Source organism: Typha angustifolia, chromosome 2 (assembly GCF_048772165.1).
Source record: "Typha angustifolia cultivar Huaian chromosome 2, ASM4877216v1, whole genome shotgun sequence".
Classification (NCBI taxonomy): Eukaryota; Viridiplantae; Streptophyta; class Magnoliopsida; order Poales; family Typhaceae; genus Typha; species Typha angustifolia.
In genome coordinates, this window is record NC_133240.1 from 8,945,273 (window position 1) to 8,960,231 (window position 14,959).

The following is a 14,959-nucleotide window of genomic DNA, read 5'->3' on the forward strand; positions in this document are numbered from 1 at the left end:
TCTGCACCTATCAAAATAATCTCACACTCTTCTGTATGTCATCCATCACCAGACTTGCAGGTTCAACCATTCAGACTTTGAAGAAGAAGCATTGCAAGGGACCATGAGGTCCTTCTCAGCTCCTACTTGATCCCCAAGTGGATAATTATTCACAAACAGGATAAGAGAGCAACAGATCATGGACCAGGTCCCTAATCCTCAACTACACACTTCAAAACCAAAATGAGAGGAGATAATGAACTTGACTTTGAAGCATTTGATTTTTCATACATCAAAAAGATGAGGTTAAGCTGCAATACAACTGACAATTATTAACACGCCATCCCGATCAATAAGTTGATGAGGCATATTGATGCCCTTCTCTGATACTGAAGCTCTACAAAGAGAACATGTAAAATTCTAGCAAATGGTTACTAAGAGTGATCAAATTTGGATATCTGACCTCTATACATAATTTAAATAAGCAAAAGTTAGCCATGTACAATTCAGTCTGACCAAATCACAAATCAAGTCAATTGCAACTATAGAGACCACAAAGAGGAAAGGGTTAGAGAGACTGGACTATAGGAAAAATGGCCATATAGGTCATAGCATTTTTGCAAGCTCTGGACAAATTCCAAACTTCAATAGACACAAGTTAAAAGGAGAGCCACATAGCCACTATCCAAACACCAAAGCAGCATTGCCAACCAACAACAGAATAGGATCAAAACTGCTGCAACAGTTTAAATTAAGTGTTGTCACTGCAACTATGACACTAGTGTAATAATTGTACCTAAAATTAAGCTGGGAAATAGCGAGAAGTTCCACTGCATGTGCACCACTATATAAAGAGTAAATCAGTGCTACACAATCCAAGCCGTCATCGATCGATTAGCGATGCTCATTTTTTACAGTAAGCTGAGATTATTTATCAATCTCCATTGCTTGTGCTGCCTTAGCCTTTGCCAAAGCTGACAATTTAGTCTTCACCTTCTTTTTTCCAACCTTAAATTTGCCTTTGTTCTTGCCTTTCTTGTCACTACTATCGACCTGAATCAAGAGGAAAAAAAAAGAATACGACAAAATTACCAAACTTATGAATGAGTGGTTCACCGCACAAAAATTTCAAAGTTACATATCATGAATGCAATGTGCGGAAACATTATAAAGAAAACAAAATGTCTCATTATTCTGGAATCTTCTTGACAAATAACTAAGGAAGCAATGCAAAAAATAATAGTGGGAGACTGTTCAATTATGCTACCAGCATCTGATATCACTGTCTGGCATGTCAAGAAAGGAGCATATCAAGACATTAGAAAAAAGAAGGCACAATAGATTTTGCATTTGTAGTATATCATATTTTGCAGTACATGATACATCATTCAATCTTTCCAATCAACAAAATTCCATCTTTCTGTGCTTTTAGTTATAAACATGATCTATGAGATGAATCTAAATCAAGAAAACGAATACACAACATAAAAGAAAGAAAAACAACTTAATTGAAGTCCGATCCTAGTACATAAAAAAGAGAAGCGATATACTACCTTCATCTTTGATTGCTTTGCATGCAATTTCTTCGCTAGCTTTTCCCTTTCCTCCTTTTCTCCTGTTGTTCCACAAAAGGAGCCCAAAATTACAAATAAATCAGCGAAATTTTTTTAAAAAAAGAAAGGAAAAACAACTGGAATCAAATTAGACAGGCAAAAGAAGACCGTTCGGGCGCTCACTTTTGAGGTCGAATTCGTGCTGCTTTCTTCTCTTCCCGAGATTATTCTTCTTCGACATCTCTCGATTTCGCCTGTCCAACAAAACCCTAAACTCTCCTTGGTGAAGAAAGAGCAGCGGCGCGCTTGTATTACGGAATTGCCACTATAAAAAGTCGGGTCCGTGCGAAAGGCGGTTTCGGGTTGGTCCCGAATAGTTCAGTGTAATAAATCCGACCCGATAAGCTAAATTAGGTCAGCTTATGACAAGATGAGAAGGAAACAACCTATGTTTTGCTTTTATTATCATTCAAACCCAATTATGAATATTTATCCTTTCACCATGTATTTTACTTTTAATACCTCAAAAAACTATGTTGTTAGTTTTTTTAATAAATATTTATCAATAGATGAGTTAAAAATAACTATAATGTAAAATATCCTCAATATCCTTTAATAAGTTTTATTTAAGATTAAGACAAAATTAAGACCAAATTTTGAGGTCAAATGAGATTTTTTTTTTTGTTTTGAAATTTTAGTTTCTATTCTGAAGTAATGGAATATTATCTATTCCATAAGTTTCTATTAAGTTAAAATTAACTTAGGTCTTTTAAGGTGTATAAAAATCAAAATATATGGGTTGAATTTAAATAGGGATTGTTATCGTCGGCCTTCTTGAACTATCATCATTTTTCACATATAATTCTGAAACCTTTTTCCTTTTATTGCATATTCTCTTGCTTAAAAAATTCTTACTTTAGATAGTTTATATAGTTATATTTTTCTTAGGGATTTGTATAGATATGAATAAAAAAAATCAATATATATATAATAATAATAATAATAATAATAATAATAATAATAATAATAATAATAATAATAATTTATTGGGACTGAGTGTAATTATCCCTTATAAATATTTATATGATCAGGCATGAATAGCAACAAAGGCAAAATGTAGGGTCTTTTTTGGTAAATTTCCCTGAGTACTTAAAATAAAAGTATATAAATGGATAGTCTCTTTTTCTATGTAGGGGTAAAAACAGGTTCAATTAACTCTAATCCGATCCTTTATTTGACCCGAATAGAGTTTTTGAAAAAAATTCAGGATTCGGATACGGGTCAAATATATTTTTCGGATTGAGATACGGTTATCAGATATCCATTTACTCACTTTTAAAAAAAATAATTTACAGTTTTTAGTTTGCTTACTTAAATAGTAAATATTAATATTGTTACTTATAATATGTTATATATTATTTATAGATATTAATTTCTTTAATTTTACATATTTGACATACAAAAATTTATTTGTTATAAAACTCTTAATATTTTTGTGTTAATTATATCTAAATAAGATGTTATAATTCTTTTAAATTTAATCAATATCCATTTAAGATCTGATACTTTATCCGAAAATTATTCTTATTTATTTTGTTAGAATATGGTTTTAAATTTTGTTATCCGTCCAATATTCGTATCCGAATTTATATTTAAACTAAAAATATAAATTTAGATATGGATTGAATATTATCAATCTGTATGTGATCCGTTTTCACCCCTAATTTTAAGCCATAACTTGGAATTTATACTTCAAATATTTGGAAGTATATAATACCTGTTTTCTTTTATCACATCAAAAGAAATGATATATTTTCCAATCCCATGGAATTGGAACTTGTTTGAAACCCACAATTCTGAATTAATAATAATATGAGATATTTTTTGTTTAAATATAATTGATTATATTACAGTAAACATGTACATCTATAATATAGATGTGATCCAGGAAGCAAATTATGGTCAATAATCCTCATTTTATAACCATACAATAGTTGCCATCAGAACCATTGACAAAACTTAAATTTAAATTTAAATACAAAGAGAAATATACAACGAAAACAACTTTTATTAATAAACAAATAAGTTCACGTATAAACTCACAAATACATGTTGATATGTATAAAACTTCTTGGCAATATTTATATTCAAACCTCAATGACCAAGCCAAGATTTGAAGGACATGAAAAAAAAAGTAGATTAATCCTAGAAAACCCTTATATTTTTCTAGGTTATTCTGCAAACCATACTAATATTAGGTATTTTATAGGGCTCTTTTCGCATTTTTTTATCACATCGGTGGCTCTGCCGGAGAGCTTGCAGCTTGGAACTCAGCAGGAGAAGTAACGACTAACTCTCTCCGAGCAACTTTCTCCTCGTTTTCGCATAAATTTGGGAGATATACACCTATAGAAAAATTAAGAAATAAATTATATAATTGCATATATATGTAATATTTAGAATATTTGATATTCCATTCTCTGTCGACTTAAATTTTTGGAGTAACCTTTTTGTTTAGTATACCTTCGCCGGCAGCAAGATTGAAGTAAAGATCAGCGATGTTAGGGCAACTATTGTAGCACTTCGTGGAGCATAATTTTCTTATGAATTTGGCATCGAGCAGCGAGTCTGTGGATATCCCCACAGCATAACGGTTAAGTTGACAAGCCTCTATGCACGCATCGGACTCGATATAGTTCTTGATCCCCTCCGCCTCGATCCTCGAGGTTTGGCACACCAACACCTCTTGTAGCCCAGCCCTCTTGACTTGCTTCTCGAGCAGACACCGCAACCCTAACGACGACACTGCGTATGCACATGTGCTGACATCTAGCCTTTCGCATGCGATATCTCCTACTCCTATAATTTTGATACAAAACTTAATAACATGTATAGATTTATCAAAATAGCTAGGCAATGTACACTATTGTATGTATTACGCTACCTGAGGCTCTTGACACAAAACCGAGGAATGCAAAAGCTAGAGATAAGAAGAATTTGGAGGCCATTCTTCTTTTAACTGCTGAGAGATATAGAGAGAGAAAGAGGGGAGGAGGAGGAGAGATTAAGATGAGATGCAATGCATAATTAGATTAATTTGGGTATTTATAAGCCTCAGAAGAAGTGGTTTGCTTGTTTGGGTAGAAGTCTTCCTATTGGGCATCTGTGGGTAAAAATTACTTCTTCTCTAACTTTCTTCTTTTATTTATTTTTATTTGTTTTAAATTAGAACTGGCAATTTCTATGACCAACTCCTATGAGACCAAAATGAATAGGAGAAATGGTCAGTTGCTTGAGTTGTCTAAAAGCTTAGCTTTTCATAATTTAATCCCTCATGATATATTTTTTTCCTTATTTCCTTTTATTCTTTTCTGACGCATAGAGAAGAAGGTAACTGAGATGCCCATTTTGATATTTTTCTCATATTTTCCCTCTCTCTGAGGTAATCAAAAGATGGTTAGTTCACTGCCTCATATAACCAGAATTAAAAATAAAATTAAGCCAATTAAGACCAAGAAGCTAGTAAACATATACCAATCAAATGTATAATCCACCGTCAGAGAGAGATGCAAATTTATGCTTAAAAATGAATAGAATAAAATCAAAATAATATATTATTTATACCAGAGAGAGAGAGAGAGGGAGAGAGGAAAAGAAAAGAAAAGAAAAGCATACCGGAAAATGGATCTGCAGAGTTGGCAACAGATGGAAAATTTCAAAGGAATCGCATTGGTCATCTTACTACTTTGTTAAAAGAAGAAGAAAGATAGAGATAGAGATAGGGATTAGAGAGATCAATGCGATCCCTTTGGAATTCTCCACCTGCTGCCTCTATATATATCTTCATAAGATGAACACATGCACCAACTTACTACTCTCTCTTCTTCTCTTCTCTACTCTCCTCTACTCTTCTCTTCTCTTATAATGGAGTTGGATTGGAGACCTGGAATGGGTTAAAGTCCAAGTTAGAAGACAAAGGAGGAGAGTGAAAGCCACAGAGAGAGCTGAAGGTTTGCTGTTGCTGCTTTGCTTCACGCCTTGGACGTGAGATGGGTTGGAAACAGGGAGGGCCCAACAGACCCAAGGTGCAATTACCCAAACGCCCTTCTTTGTCTGCCCATCGAGATCCAGTGATTGATTAGCAGGGGGGTAACCCTGCCATTTTAACGTGTGAAGGGTGGAGATAGCAGGACCAATGAAATGTATAATAATGGAGAAGTCACTTTCTCTCACAGTTGGGGATTCCTTTTCTCCAAGCTTGCTGGTATTTCGGTGCCCATTGCCATGGCGAATGGGGTCTGGCCAGGACGACTCTGGGGGAATTAAATGATAGGAAACATTTGCAGCCAGGCATGCAAGCAAACAGAGACTGGGAAAGGGACCAAAAACTAATAAAGAAAGGGAAAAAAAAGGAACTGTAAAAAGTAAACGAGTGTCTGTCTGAGGATTTCATTTCCATCTTTCTATTATATATCTCTCAATGTTTCGGACGGTTAAAAAGTTTTGAATTTAATTTTTTTTTTTAAAAAAAACTTTATTGGATATTACTCACTATTCTTACGTCAGCATGCAGCCGTCTTGATGTCCACGTGGATTTATTTTAAAAGTATTATATATATGATTTAAAGTTTAATAAACTCTAAAAAGCGTTAATGAAGCCTATTATATGTGCTATCTGCGATGATCTATGATTAAGGTGGGGGGGGCTGTCTTTTGTGCCCAACTTGCAAAATTTTGTAACATTTTGGTTGGTACGACGGAATCAAATCAGAGTTCACGGATCCACTCGTAGTCGTGGAGTACCAAAACTGCAAAATCTCCAAACTCCTACTTTTGTCGTAAAACCCCCTGAGGTTTTAGAAATACGAACGCGATTTTGTGAAGGAAGGAAAAGAGCAAAAAAGGTGCAGAAGGAAAGAAGACGACCGCGAACGCTACTCTCTCTTCAGTGAGGCCAAATCTTGGAACCGGCGGTCGCGATCGATGGCGGATTCCGCGGCCAACTGCGAGAAGGAAGCGTCGCGACATCTAAATTGCGGCGCGGAAGAGAGGGAAAGCAATACGACTCGAAGACGACGACGGCGACATTTTGTCCACGACTTACGAGGTTTTAAATTCCCATCCCCCCCCCCCCCCATCAATTTCTACTGTTCATGAATAAATTCTACGGCGGTAGGAATACGAGACCCAGGGTTTAATTGCAGTCGAGTACGCAATAAAATATTTATCCACTAATCGTATTACCATAATTCTAGGGTTTGAAAGGACGGCATGTCGGTACAAAAATACAAATAATTCCACCAGAAAAGTTTCTCCTTTTTTGCCAAATTATATCTCAGCTCGAAGCCTAGATCCCGATCCCTTCCTCGCACCCCCGATTCGATTCTACAAGCAGAGCCAGGTAATTCCTATCTTCTTACTCTTCTCTGATTGAACTCAAATTCGAACTCTTCTAGATAAAGATTGGAGTTTTTAGCTTGCTTTAGTGGATTCGGGATGGGTGCTCGGGTGTCCAAGATCACATGTAACCACTGCTGCTGTGCTCGGTTGTCCTGGTCCAAGATCACCTGTCACTGCTGCTGTTGGGGATCGCAGTTCAAGAACACGGTACCTGAAGTTGCTGAGATTGGTGAGCATTTCGAATTACTATCTATGGAAAGTTACGTTATTCGGAAGCTGTGGGTGTTGATTGTGGTGTGTTCTTGTAGAGGTTGAGGAGAAGGGCGAGGGGTATGAGCTGCCTCCCTTTCAAGAGTTCACCTTTGAGCAGCTCAGATTGGCTACTTCGGGCTTCGCCGTGGAGAACATAGTCTCGGAGCATGGGGAGAAAGCACCCAATGTGGTTTACAAGGGAAAATTGGATGCGCAGAGGAGGATCGCCATTAAGCGGTTTAATAGGAGTGCGTGGCCGGATCCGCGGCAGTTCTTGGTATCTTGTTATAGATTGCTAATTAGTTCTTCCTTTAAATCTTTGCCATTCATGCTAGGGAGGGCTTTATTGGAGATGCTGCATTGCTTTCTTTAAATTAGGAATGCTTGTAGTGTGATAGCAACCCTCTATAATTGTCTCTAGCTCGATATGGGATAGATACATAGTAGATGATTGCATGTATTTAGTCTAGTATTTTTTTCTTTGCACTTTGCAATGTCACCACTGTCATTGGCTTACTCTTTTACTTTAGGAAGAGGCAAAAATTGTCGGTCAGCTTCGGAACAATAGATTGGCAAATTTGCTTGGTTGTTGCTATGAAGGTGAAGAGAGGCTGCTTGTGGCAGAATACATGTCCAATGACACTCTTGCAAAGCACCTTTTTCATTGTAAGTCACAGGCTGGTAGTGCTGCCATACCACCTGTGCTATTTCTTTCATGCTTATCCATAAATAATTATGCAGTCTGTAGGTTTTTTCTTTGATTAATGATGAAATCAATAGATATTTTCGAAATGAAAATCATGCTTCACCAATTTCTCTTAATCTGCTTCATTTTACAGGGGAAGCACAACCGATGAAATGGCCTATGAGATTAAGGGTGGTACTCCATCTTGCCGAGGCCTTAGAATACTGCACTAGCAAGGGGCGTGCCCTCTATCATGATCTTAATGCTTATAGAGTTCTATTTGATGATGTAAGTGAGATGCCAATTGCCAAGTTATGCAAACATCATTGTGCATTTGTAACTCACTAACTTGTATTAGTTTGGGGTGTTGCTTTGCAGGATTGTAATCCTAGGCTTTCATGTTTTGGCCTCATGAAGAACAGTCATGATGGCAAAAGTTATAGCACAAATTTGGCATTTACCCCACCTGAATATATGAGGACTGGTTGGTATCTCTTGAGATTTGCAATTTTCTACTGTGAGAGAGCATGTGGATTATCTGAATGTACCAGTATTCTCTTAGTTGCCTTTCTTGTGAGCTTTGTAGAATCTAGACTGTATTTCATTATCATGTTATACCGATTTTTATATTCGAGGCAGTCATACTTTGTCAAAACAGTTAATAAACCTTTAAACAATTATTGACTAAAAGACATGAGATTTTTTATATCTTTTCTGTTAACATTACATACCTTGCACTAAGTGCAAGATGATGAACTATGCCTTTTTGTAGTTGTATTTTTAATTCAAGAGTAAAGAGTTAATATGTGCCCAGGTAGAGTGAATGATTATCTGTTTCCATTTCTTCTCACTTGTTCTGCAGGAAGAGTTACACCTGAAAGTGTCATATACAGCTTTGGTACTTTGTTGCTAGACGTTCTTAGTGGAAAGCACATTCCCCCTAGTCATGTAAGTTCCATTTTCTATTCGCTTTTGTATATAAATGAAGTATATTTACTGTTGGAGTCGTCATAAAGTCTTTCTTTATCTTATATATTTACAAGATAGCAGCTTGGCATTTCTAAAAATTGCAATCTGGATGTCATCTATTCTCTGAAGAATACAGATGCACCTAAAATGTATCTTTCGTGCAATTATGTTCTTGTCTCAATCTGTTGCTGTATGTGATTTGCTTCAAAATTTCTGTGCAGGCCCTTGACTTGATACGAGATCGTAATTTCAATATGCTGACTGATTCCTGTTTGGAAGGACAATTTTCAGATGAGGATGGAACAGAAGTAGTCCGTTTAGCTTCAAGATGTTTGCAGTATGAGCAAAGAGAGCGACCTAATGTAAGGTCGCTGGTGAATGCTTTGACTCCACTTCAAAGGGACCTTAATGTTAGTTTATCCATTTTCTCTGTCTTTACCTCGTACTTTTTTGTTTTAGTCTAGATGAAGTTGAGCTAGAGTATCAAAGCTTGATAATGTTGTTTTTATCTTGAATTGGATACACGATAACATGGTAGCATGTGCAGGTTCCTTCCTATGCTTTGATGGATATGCCCCCCGGTGGTACTTCTTCTTTGGAGTCTCTATCTCTTTCTCCCCTTGCTGAAGCTTGTTCCAGAAAGGATTTGACAGCAATACATGAAATTTTAGATAAGATTGGTTATAAGGATGATGAAGGAACAACAAATGAGGTTTGTGCATGGTGTGGGTGGTTTGTTGGTTTTATTTTTAATAGCAGATATAGCCTCTTAAATAGTCGTCGCGATCTTCATCTTCTTATATGTAATGTGCACAATATTGTATAATGTTAGCCAGTAACAAGATATGGTACTTTAATTTGATAATCTCTTATGGTGTTTAAATTGCAATAAAAGATATAGAATGCTTTTAGAGTCCATAGTTGTACAATTCTTCCTCTTCTTTCACCCCTCAAATTTCCCTTCATTTCCACATTATGTAGTGTGTCAATTTCGAGACCCTCTCACTGAGTTTTTTGATCCATATATTCCACTTCCATTGCATATGCACTCTTTTCAAGTAGAATGAACTTTTTTCCTCCATTTATATTTTCTTTTTTTGAGAGTTGGATACCAATTATATCAAATCATTAATTTATCTCTTGTAAATTTAAAACTTTTGAGATTTGGGAATGAAATAGAGTAATCAGAAAATGAACCAAGGAATTTTGTGCCACTCATCACTGTACATGCTGGCAGCACATCTCATGTCAGTAGCATACTGGTATTGAGAACCAGCCCTAATACAAGAAGGAGAGGTGGGTTGGAGAAGCACACTGATAGATGGGAGATGAAGGGTGATAGAGAGGGAGAGAGAAGCACACTGATTGATGATTCATTACCTGATGTTCTGCCCCTCTGTTACAATGTAGTTAATCGTTCTTGGATGATACTGTACTGGTGTACTCTAGGGATCTTTATATATTATTTGATATTTCTTTCTTGTTTTGCAGCTCTCATTTCAGATGTGGACAGATCAAATGCAAGAAACACTGAACTCAAAGAAGAAGGGTGATGCTGCATTTCGACACAAGGATGCAAATACTGCAATAGAGTGCTACACCCAGGTTGCTTTTTGTTTACTTACTGTTTGTTTCCTTGATCTTTTTAAGATGCTTGTACTTCTGGAAACTTACTTACGATGAACATAATATGCATGTGTTTACTTAGAGAGACACTTCTATTGTTTGGGTATATCTAGACTTTGTGTGTATTATTTAGCATATACCTGGGAGTTGGTGGAAGCCATTTACATGTTGGCTTCCCAGAATCATATTATGCATGTCATATATGTTTGTCCCAAATGATATTCCCCTTTTTTTCCTTCTAGATGTTACTATATATTTTCTAATAATTCTAAGATCCTAAACTTCTAGAATGTACTAGGTAGTTGTAATATCATGTGAATGACATCAACAGACATAAATCGTGTTGGCAAACCAGAATTTTCCTTCCCTAGAAAATTCATGAAATTTAGAAATGTAATTGAGTGGATACAATATGCTATATGAGTTACGAGTCTTACCTGCACTACTCATCATCTGTAAGGGTGGAGTGAAGAAAACCAGTAAGGTCCTTATACATAAACTTCCATAAAGTTATTCTTCCAGGATCTTTTTTATATGCTATGCCTCTCTCTGTCTTGTTGTCAACCTTGCTTCTTATTTGGCAGCTTGTGGAAAAGAATATGAAGGCCTGTATATTGATGCTCTCCTCTGACTTGCAGTTCATTGATGCTGGAACTATGATTTCTCCAACTATTTTTGCACGTCGTTGTTTGTCATACTTGATGAGCGACATGCCCCAACAAGCGCTCAATGATGCCGTGCAGGCACTAGTCATATCTCCGACATGGCCCACGGCATTCTATCTTCAAGCTGCTGCCCTTTTTGCACTTGGAATGGAAAATGAAGGTCGAGAAGCACTTAAAGATGGTTCATCCTTCGAAACAAAGAAGCACGGGGGACCTTAAAACAGACAAATCAAATTATGGTCAGTAAAATGTGTGCCAAAGTTTTAGGTCAATGTCCCTACAATAGCGAAGTTGTGAAGGAGATTTTAAGGCACTTAAATCTTTAAGAGAAGTCAGTGATACACAACTTTTTGATACATCTTATGGATTTCCCTGTTCCTTTTTAGGTGTATACATGAAGAAAATCTTTTGGATACTGAAGCAGGTCTTGGTCATTCGCCAAGCGGCTCAGAGGTCTAACAACCTTATAATTTGTGTGAGACCCCTCCAGATGTATTTTTGCATGTATATATGGAGGAAATGACTGCAGTGCTACAAAGGAGATTCCAAATGAATAAGCCTATGTTACGAGGAAATATGAGAAAAATCTCCATCCTCTCTGCCCCTTGATAGCAAGTGTTGTTTTTTAGAGTGGCATGTGATTATGTGATGCAATATGTCTATTGCTGGTAGAGATGTATATCTTGTACAGCAGTGGAATGTTTAATTTGTCATGTTTTTATTTCATCCTTTTGGATTTTTCCTAGAAACTCGACTTAAAGGGCATATTTCTTGGACAAGTCAAGAATAATAAGTATTCTCTGGAAATGGCTGTGAAATTCAAGTTGTTTGTGTCTCTTTGATAATACTGAGGTAACACTTGGAAATGCTTTGAAATGATAAGGAGCACGTCAAACCTGGATATATTAACAATGTTTGCTATCTGAAACTTTTATCTAGCAGAAAGTTTATGTTTTACTTGTTCCTTTTCTTTTTGGTATAACCTATTTAGTATTAGATGACCTGCCAGGAATATTTATTAATTTGCAATTAAATTTAATTTTTTGATTTAGTATATAAAAGTGAGTGTCTACTATTTTCATAGCTGATACAATCCTTTTCTTTTGGATAGTAGACCAGTCGATACACATTTTGAATGCATATTATAAATTTAAAAATTAGTATATAATCTAAAAGCTTCTGTGTTATTTTACTTATTTATTAAAATTTCTATCCTAAATACATATGACGGGTCCATAGCTCAGTGGTAGAGCATTTGACTGCAGATCAAGAGGTCACCGGTTCGAACCCGGTTGGGCCCTTCTCTTTTTAATTGCCTCGGCTGATAACTAAGATCTACTCAAAACCTTTTTCCTGTTGTCAATTTGTTGCTATTTTAATTGCTCCTAATTAGACCATCATTTTTCCTTTACCCAACTTTTTGTAATTTCTTTCCATTAACTAGCACTAAATCATTAATTTCTTCGCTCTAGTAGCTATTAGATGATCAACATTCCAACAAAAGAAAATTTTTGATAAAATAATTAGTTGCACTCTTGAGACAACAGAAGCATGCATCATATTGCCACAAAGTCATTTACATACTGATGCAGAATGTTTATTCTTTCTACAAGCATGTCAAAAGTTACAAACAGTACAAAAGAAACTTCCTACATGAACTAGGATCTCTCCTTCTCGTCTTTACCAACTTCCTCATCCGAACCGAAGAAAGAGCTCTTCAAGGAGACTTTTGCAGATTCTATAGCTTTCTTGATCTGAAATGAAACCTTAATGTGATAAGCACACAAAATTTAGAAGAGCAAAGTGGAAAGTTCTCCAAATTAGTTGAATTTGGAAGCCAAACTAGTACATTAGTGTCTGACTATAAATTATGGGTGGAAAAACACCGCATAAATAAACTGGCCTCCGACTAAAAGTTCAGAGAGTGTGATTAAGATGCACAAAGAAATGTCGAGGAATTGTCGTCGATAACACCTCACAAATTGAGAGCTTTCATTATAGGGAAATGAAATAGATTAGGTCAGTGCATTTCCCTGAAGATTATATAGCTTTCTCTGAAGATTATATAGTTGAATTTGAAAACCAAACTAACATTAGTGTCTGACTATAAATTATGGGAGGAAGAACACTGCAAAAATAAGCTGGCTTCCAACTAAAATTCAGAGATAGTGAGTAAAATACACGAAGAAATGTCGAGGAATTGTTGTTGATAACACCTGGCAAATTGACTTTCATTATAGGGAAATGAAATAGATTAAGTCAGTGCATTTCCCTGAAGATTACATAGCTTTCAGCATAAGGAAATAAAACCAGATGATGCCAGTGCATTCCATGCAAATAGTGTAATTGTCTGAAGTGCTGTCTATGGATTCACATGCGCAAACAATGCAATTTAAAAGCCCTAGATAGGAGCAAGATGCATAAGACTACTGAAAACTGTCAGTTTTCAACTACAATCTCTTTCTAAAAGAATAGCATGTCCATGTATAGAGACTTCAATATTTCTTTTGAAGGTTCCTTTTGTTTCGCTTCCTAGCATTTTTTTTTATACATTTGTGAAATTTAAGTACTTATCTTTATGCTTTCATTTACTCTATTTTTGCACCTCCAATTCTCCTTCTTCTTGAATTAATTAGATATAACCTACTATAACTTAATATTTCTAAGATCCTCCTTGATGGTAGCATCCAATTCTAGACTTAAATTTCATACATCATTCAGTGGCCAAAGTCATTCCCCGCAGATGATTAAGAAGATGATACCCATCATCCAATCCAGAAACCCTACCTTGAATCTTCTTTCTTCAACAAAATTTACTTATTTCTCAAAACATTATCACGAATTAGTTTCCAGGTTTCTTAGAAATAAAACAGACTTACTAATTCTACTGGAAAAATTAAAGGAAAAAATAAATAATTCTTTTGATCGATTTAGGGTTTAGGGTTTTGCTACAATATGAAATTAACACAAACTAAAAAGCACAACCATCAACTAGAAACAAGACATCCACACGTATCGGACTAGTAAAGTGCAAGAATACCAGCAACAATTCCAAAAATTAGAGAGTGAAAATATCTAGAAGAGGGGAGGAAATGAAGGGTAAGAGGCAGAGAGCTCACAGGATCGAGGACGTTGGGCTGTGGGCCGTAGTCGGCAGTGAGGAGGAAGTAGGCGGCGGTTGCGGTGGCCACCATGGTAGTCCGCCGGATCAGCTTGTCGGTCTTCCGATCCACCGGCATCTCCTCTCGTCTTGGTCGCTCCTCCCTCGCGCCGTTGGTGCGACTTTAAAAGGGACGTTTTCATTTCACACCCTGTATTAGTGTATGACGTGTTTATTGCGTTTTACACCCTATCTTTTCACTATTGTTATTCGACCCGCCCTTTCTATCAAATCACGGGTAACACCTTCTGGGGTGGTTTTTGAAATTCACTTGACAACTAATGTAAAGATAGTCTGTGGTTTAGGGTGTTATCGGGCATTTGAATAAAGATAAATTTGCATTTATAACCCTGCCTTTTAGCCTTTTTATGATTTAAATCTTTTATTTTAAATAAATAACAAAATTAAGTCCTATATTTTTATTAAAAATGTCTATAAAACAACGGCTTTAGATAAAGATCGCAAATTAGACTAAAATGTAGTTACTTCCTTCTCCTTTTAGGCTCATTTTAAGGCTTCCCGGCTTGAACTCTTTTCGGCTCGACTTTGAATAATAGGTTTCTACTTAACTTAAAAATAACCTAGTTTAGATTTGGACTCAGGCTTAGGCTCGTGCTTAGCTCAATTTGAGTTGAGTCGAACCTAAATTTCAAATAGATTCAAAATTAAT

At 36.0% G+C, this 14,959-nt stretch overlaps 4 protein-coding genes and 1 non-coding gene across 8 annotated transcripts; 2 read left to right on the top strand and 3 right to left on the bottom strand.

Annotated features, from left to right (window-relative positions):
* Nucleotides 1-593: 593 nt before the first annotated feature.
* Nucleotides 594-1,830, bottom strand: LOC140769954 (uncharacterized). Its single transcript, XM_073110880.1, has 3 exons — nt 1,716-1,830; nt 1,533-1,594; nt 594-1,032 (listed from the first exon to the last, which is right to left on the bottom strand). Exons 1-3 carry the CDS (start codon nt 1,771-1,773, stop codon nt 907-909), a joined length of 246 nt encoding a protein of 81 aa, XP_072966981.1. The 5' UTR covers nt 1,774-1,830; the 3' UTR covers nt 594-906.
* A 1,752-nt stretch (nt 1,831-3,582) lies between these two features.
* Nucleotides 3,583-4,797, bottom strand: LOC140775445 (uncharacterized). Its single transcript, XM_073118740.1, has 3 exons — nt 4,477-4,797; nt 4,056-4,391; nt 3,583-3,938 (listed from the first exon to the last, which is right to left on the bottom strand). Exons 1-3 carry the CDS (start codon nt 4,538-4,540, stop codon nt 3,823-3,825), a joined length of 516 nt encoding a protein of 171 aa, XP_072974841.1. The 5' UTR covers nt 4,541-4,797; the 3' UTR covers nt 3,583-3,822.
* Nucleotides 4,798-6,494: 1,697 nt separating this feature from the next.
* LOC140775010 (probable serine/threonine-protein kinase BSK3) lies at nt 6,495-11,981 on the top strand. 4 transcript variants are annotated; one of them, XM_073118239.1, is made up of 13 exons: nt 6,496-6,639; nt 6,788-6,933; nt 7,009-7,161; nt 7,243-7,461; nt 7,715-7,850; nt 8,024-8,157; nt 8,248-8,353; nt 8,732-8,817; nt 9,060-9,248; nt 9,386-9,550; nt 10,330-10,443; nt 11,103-11,396; nt 11,516-11,979. In XM_073118239.1, exons 1-12 carry the CDS (start codon nt 6,516-6,518, stop codon nt 11,346-11,348), a joined length of 1,818 nt encoding a protein of 605 aa, XP_072974340.1. In that variant the 5' UTR covers nt 6,496-6,515; the 3' UTR covers nt 11,349-11,396; nt 11,516-11,979. The 4 variants fall into 4 exon arrangements, with proteins under 4 accessions (XP_072974333.1, XP_072974340.1, XP_072974347.1 ...); XM_073118232.1 differs by having other exon boundaries at nt 6,495-6,639; nt 11,103-11,981; XM_073118246.1 differs by lacking the exon at nt 6,496-6,639 and having other exon boundaries at nt 6,775-6,933; nt 7,241-7,461; nt 11,103-11,975.
* Nucleotides 11,982-12,358: 377 nt separating this feature from the next.
* On the top strand, nt 12,359-12,430 carry TRNAC-GCA (transfer RNA cysteine (anticodon GCA)). Its single transcript has one exon. It is a non-coding gene; the product is annotated as a tRNA-Cys (tRNA).
* Nucleotides 12,431-12,634: 204 nt separating this feature from the next.
* Nucleotides 12,635-14,418, bottom strand: LOC140774403 (uncharacterized). The gene is made up of 2 exons (XM_073117394.1): nt 14,249-14,418; nt 12,635-12,883 (listed from the first exon to the last, which is right to left on the bottom strand). The coding sequence occupies exons 1-2, from the start codon at nt 14,366-14,368 to the stop codon at nt 12,788-12,790; spliced, it is 216 nt and encodes a 71-aa protein (XP_072973495.1). The 5' UTR covers nt 14,369-14,418; the 3' UTR covers nt 12,635-12,787.
* Nucleotides 14,419-14,959: the final 541 nt, after the last annotated feature.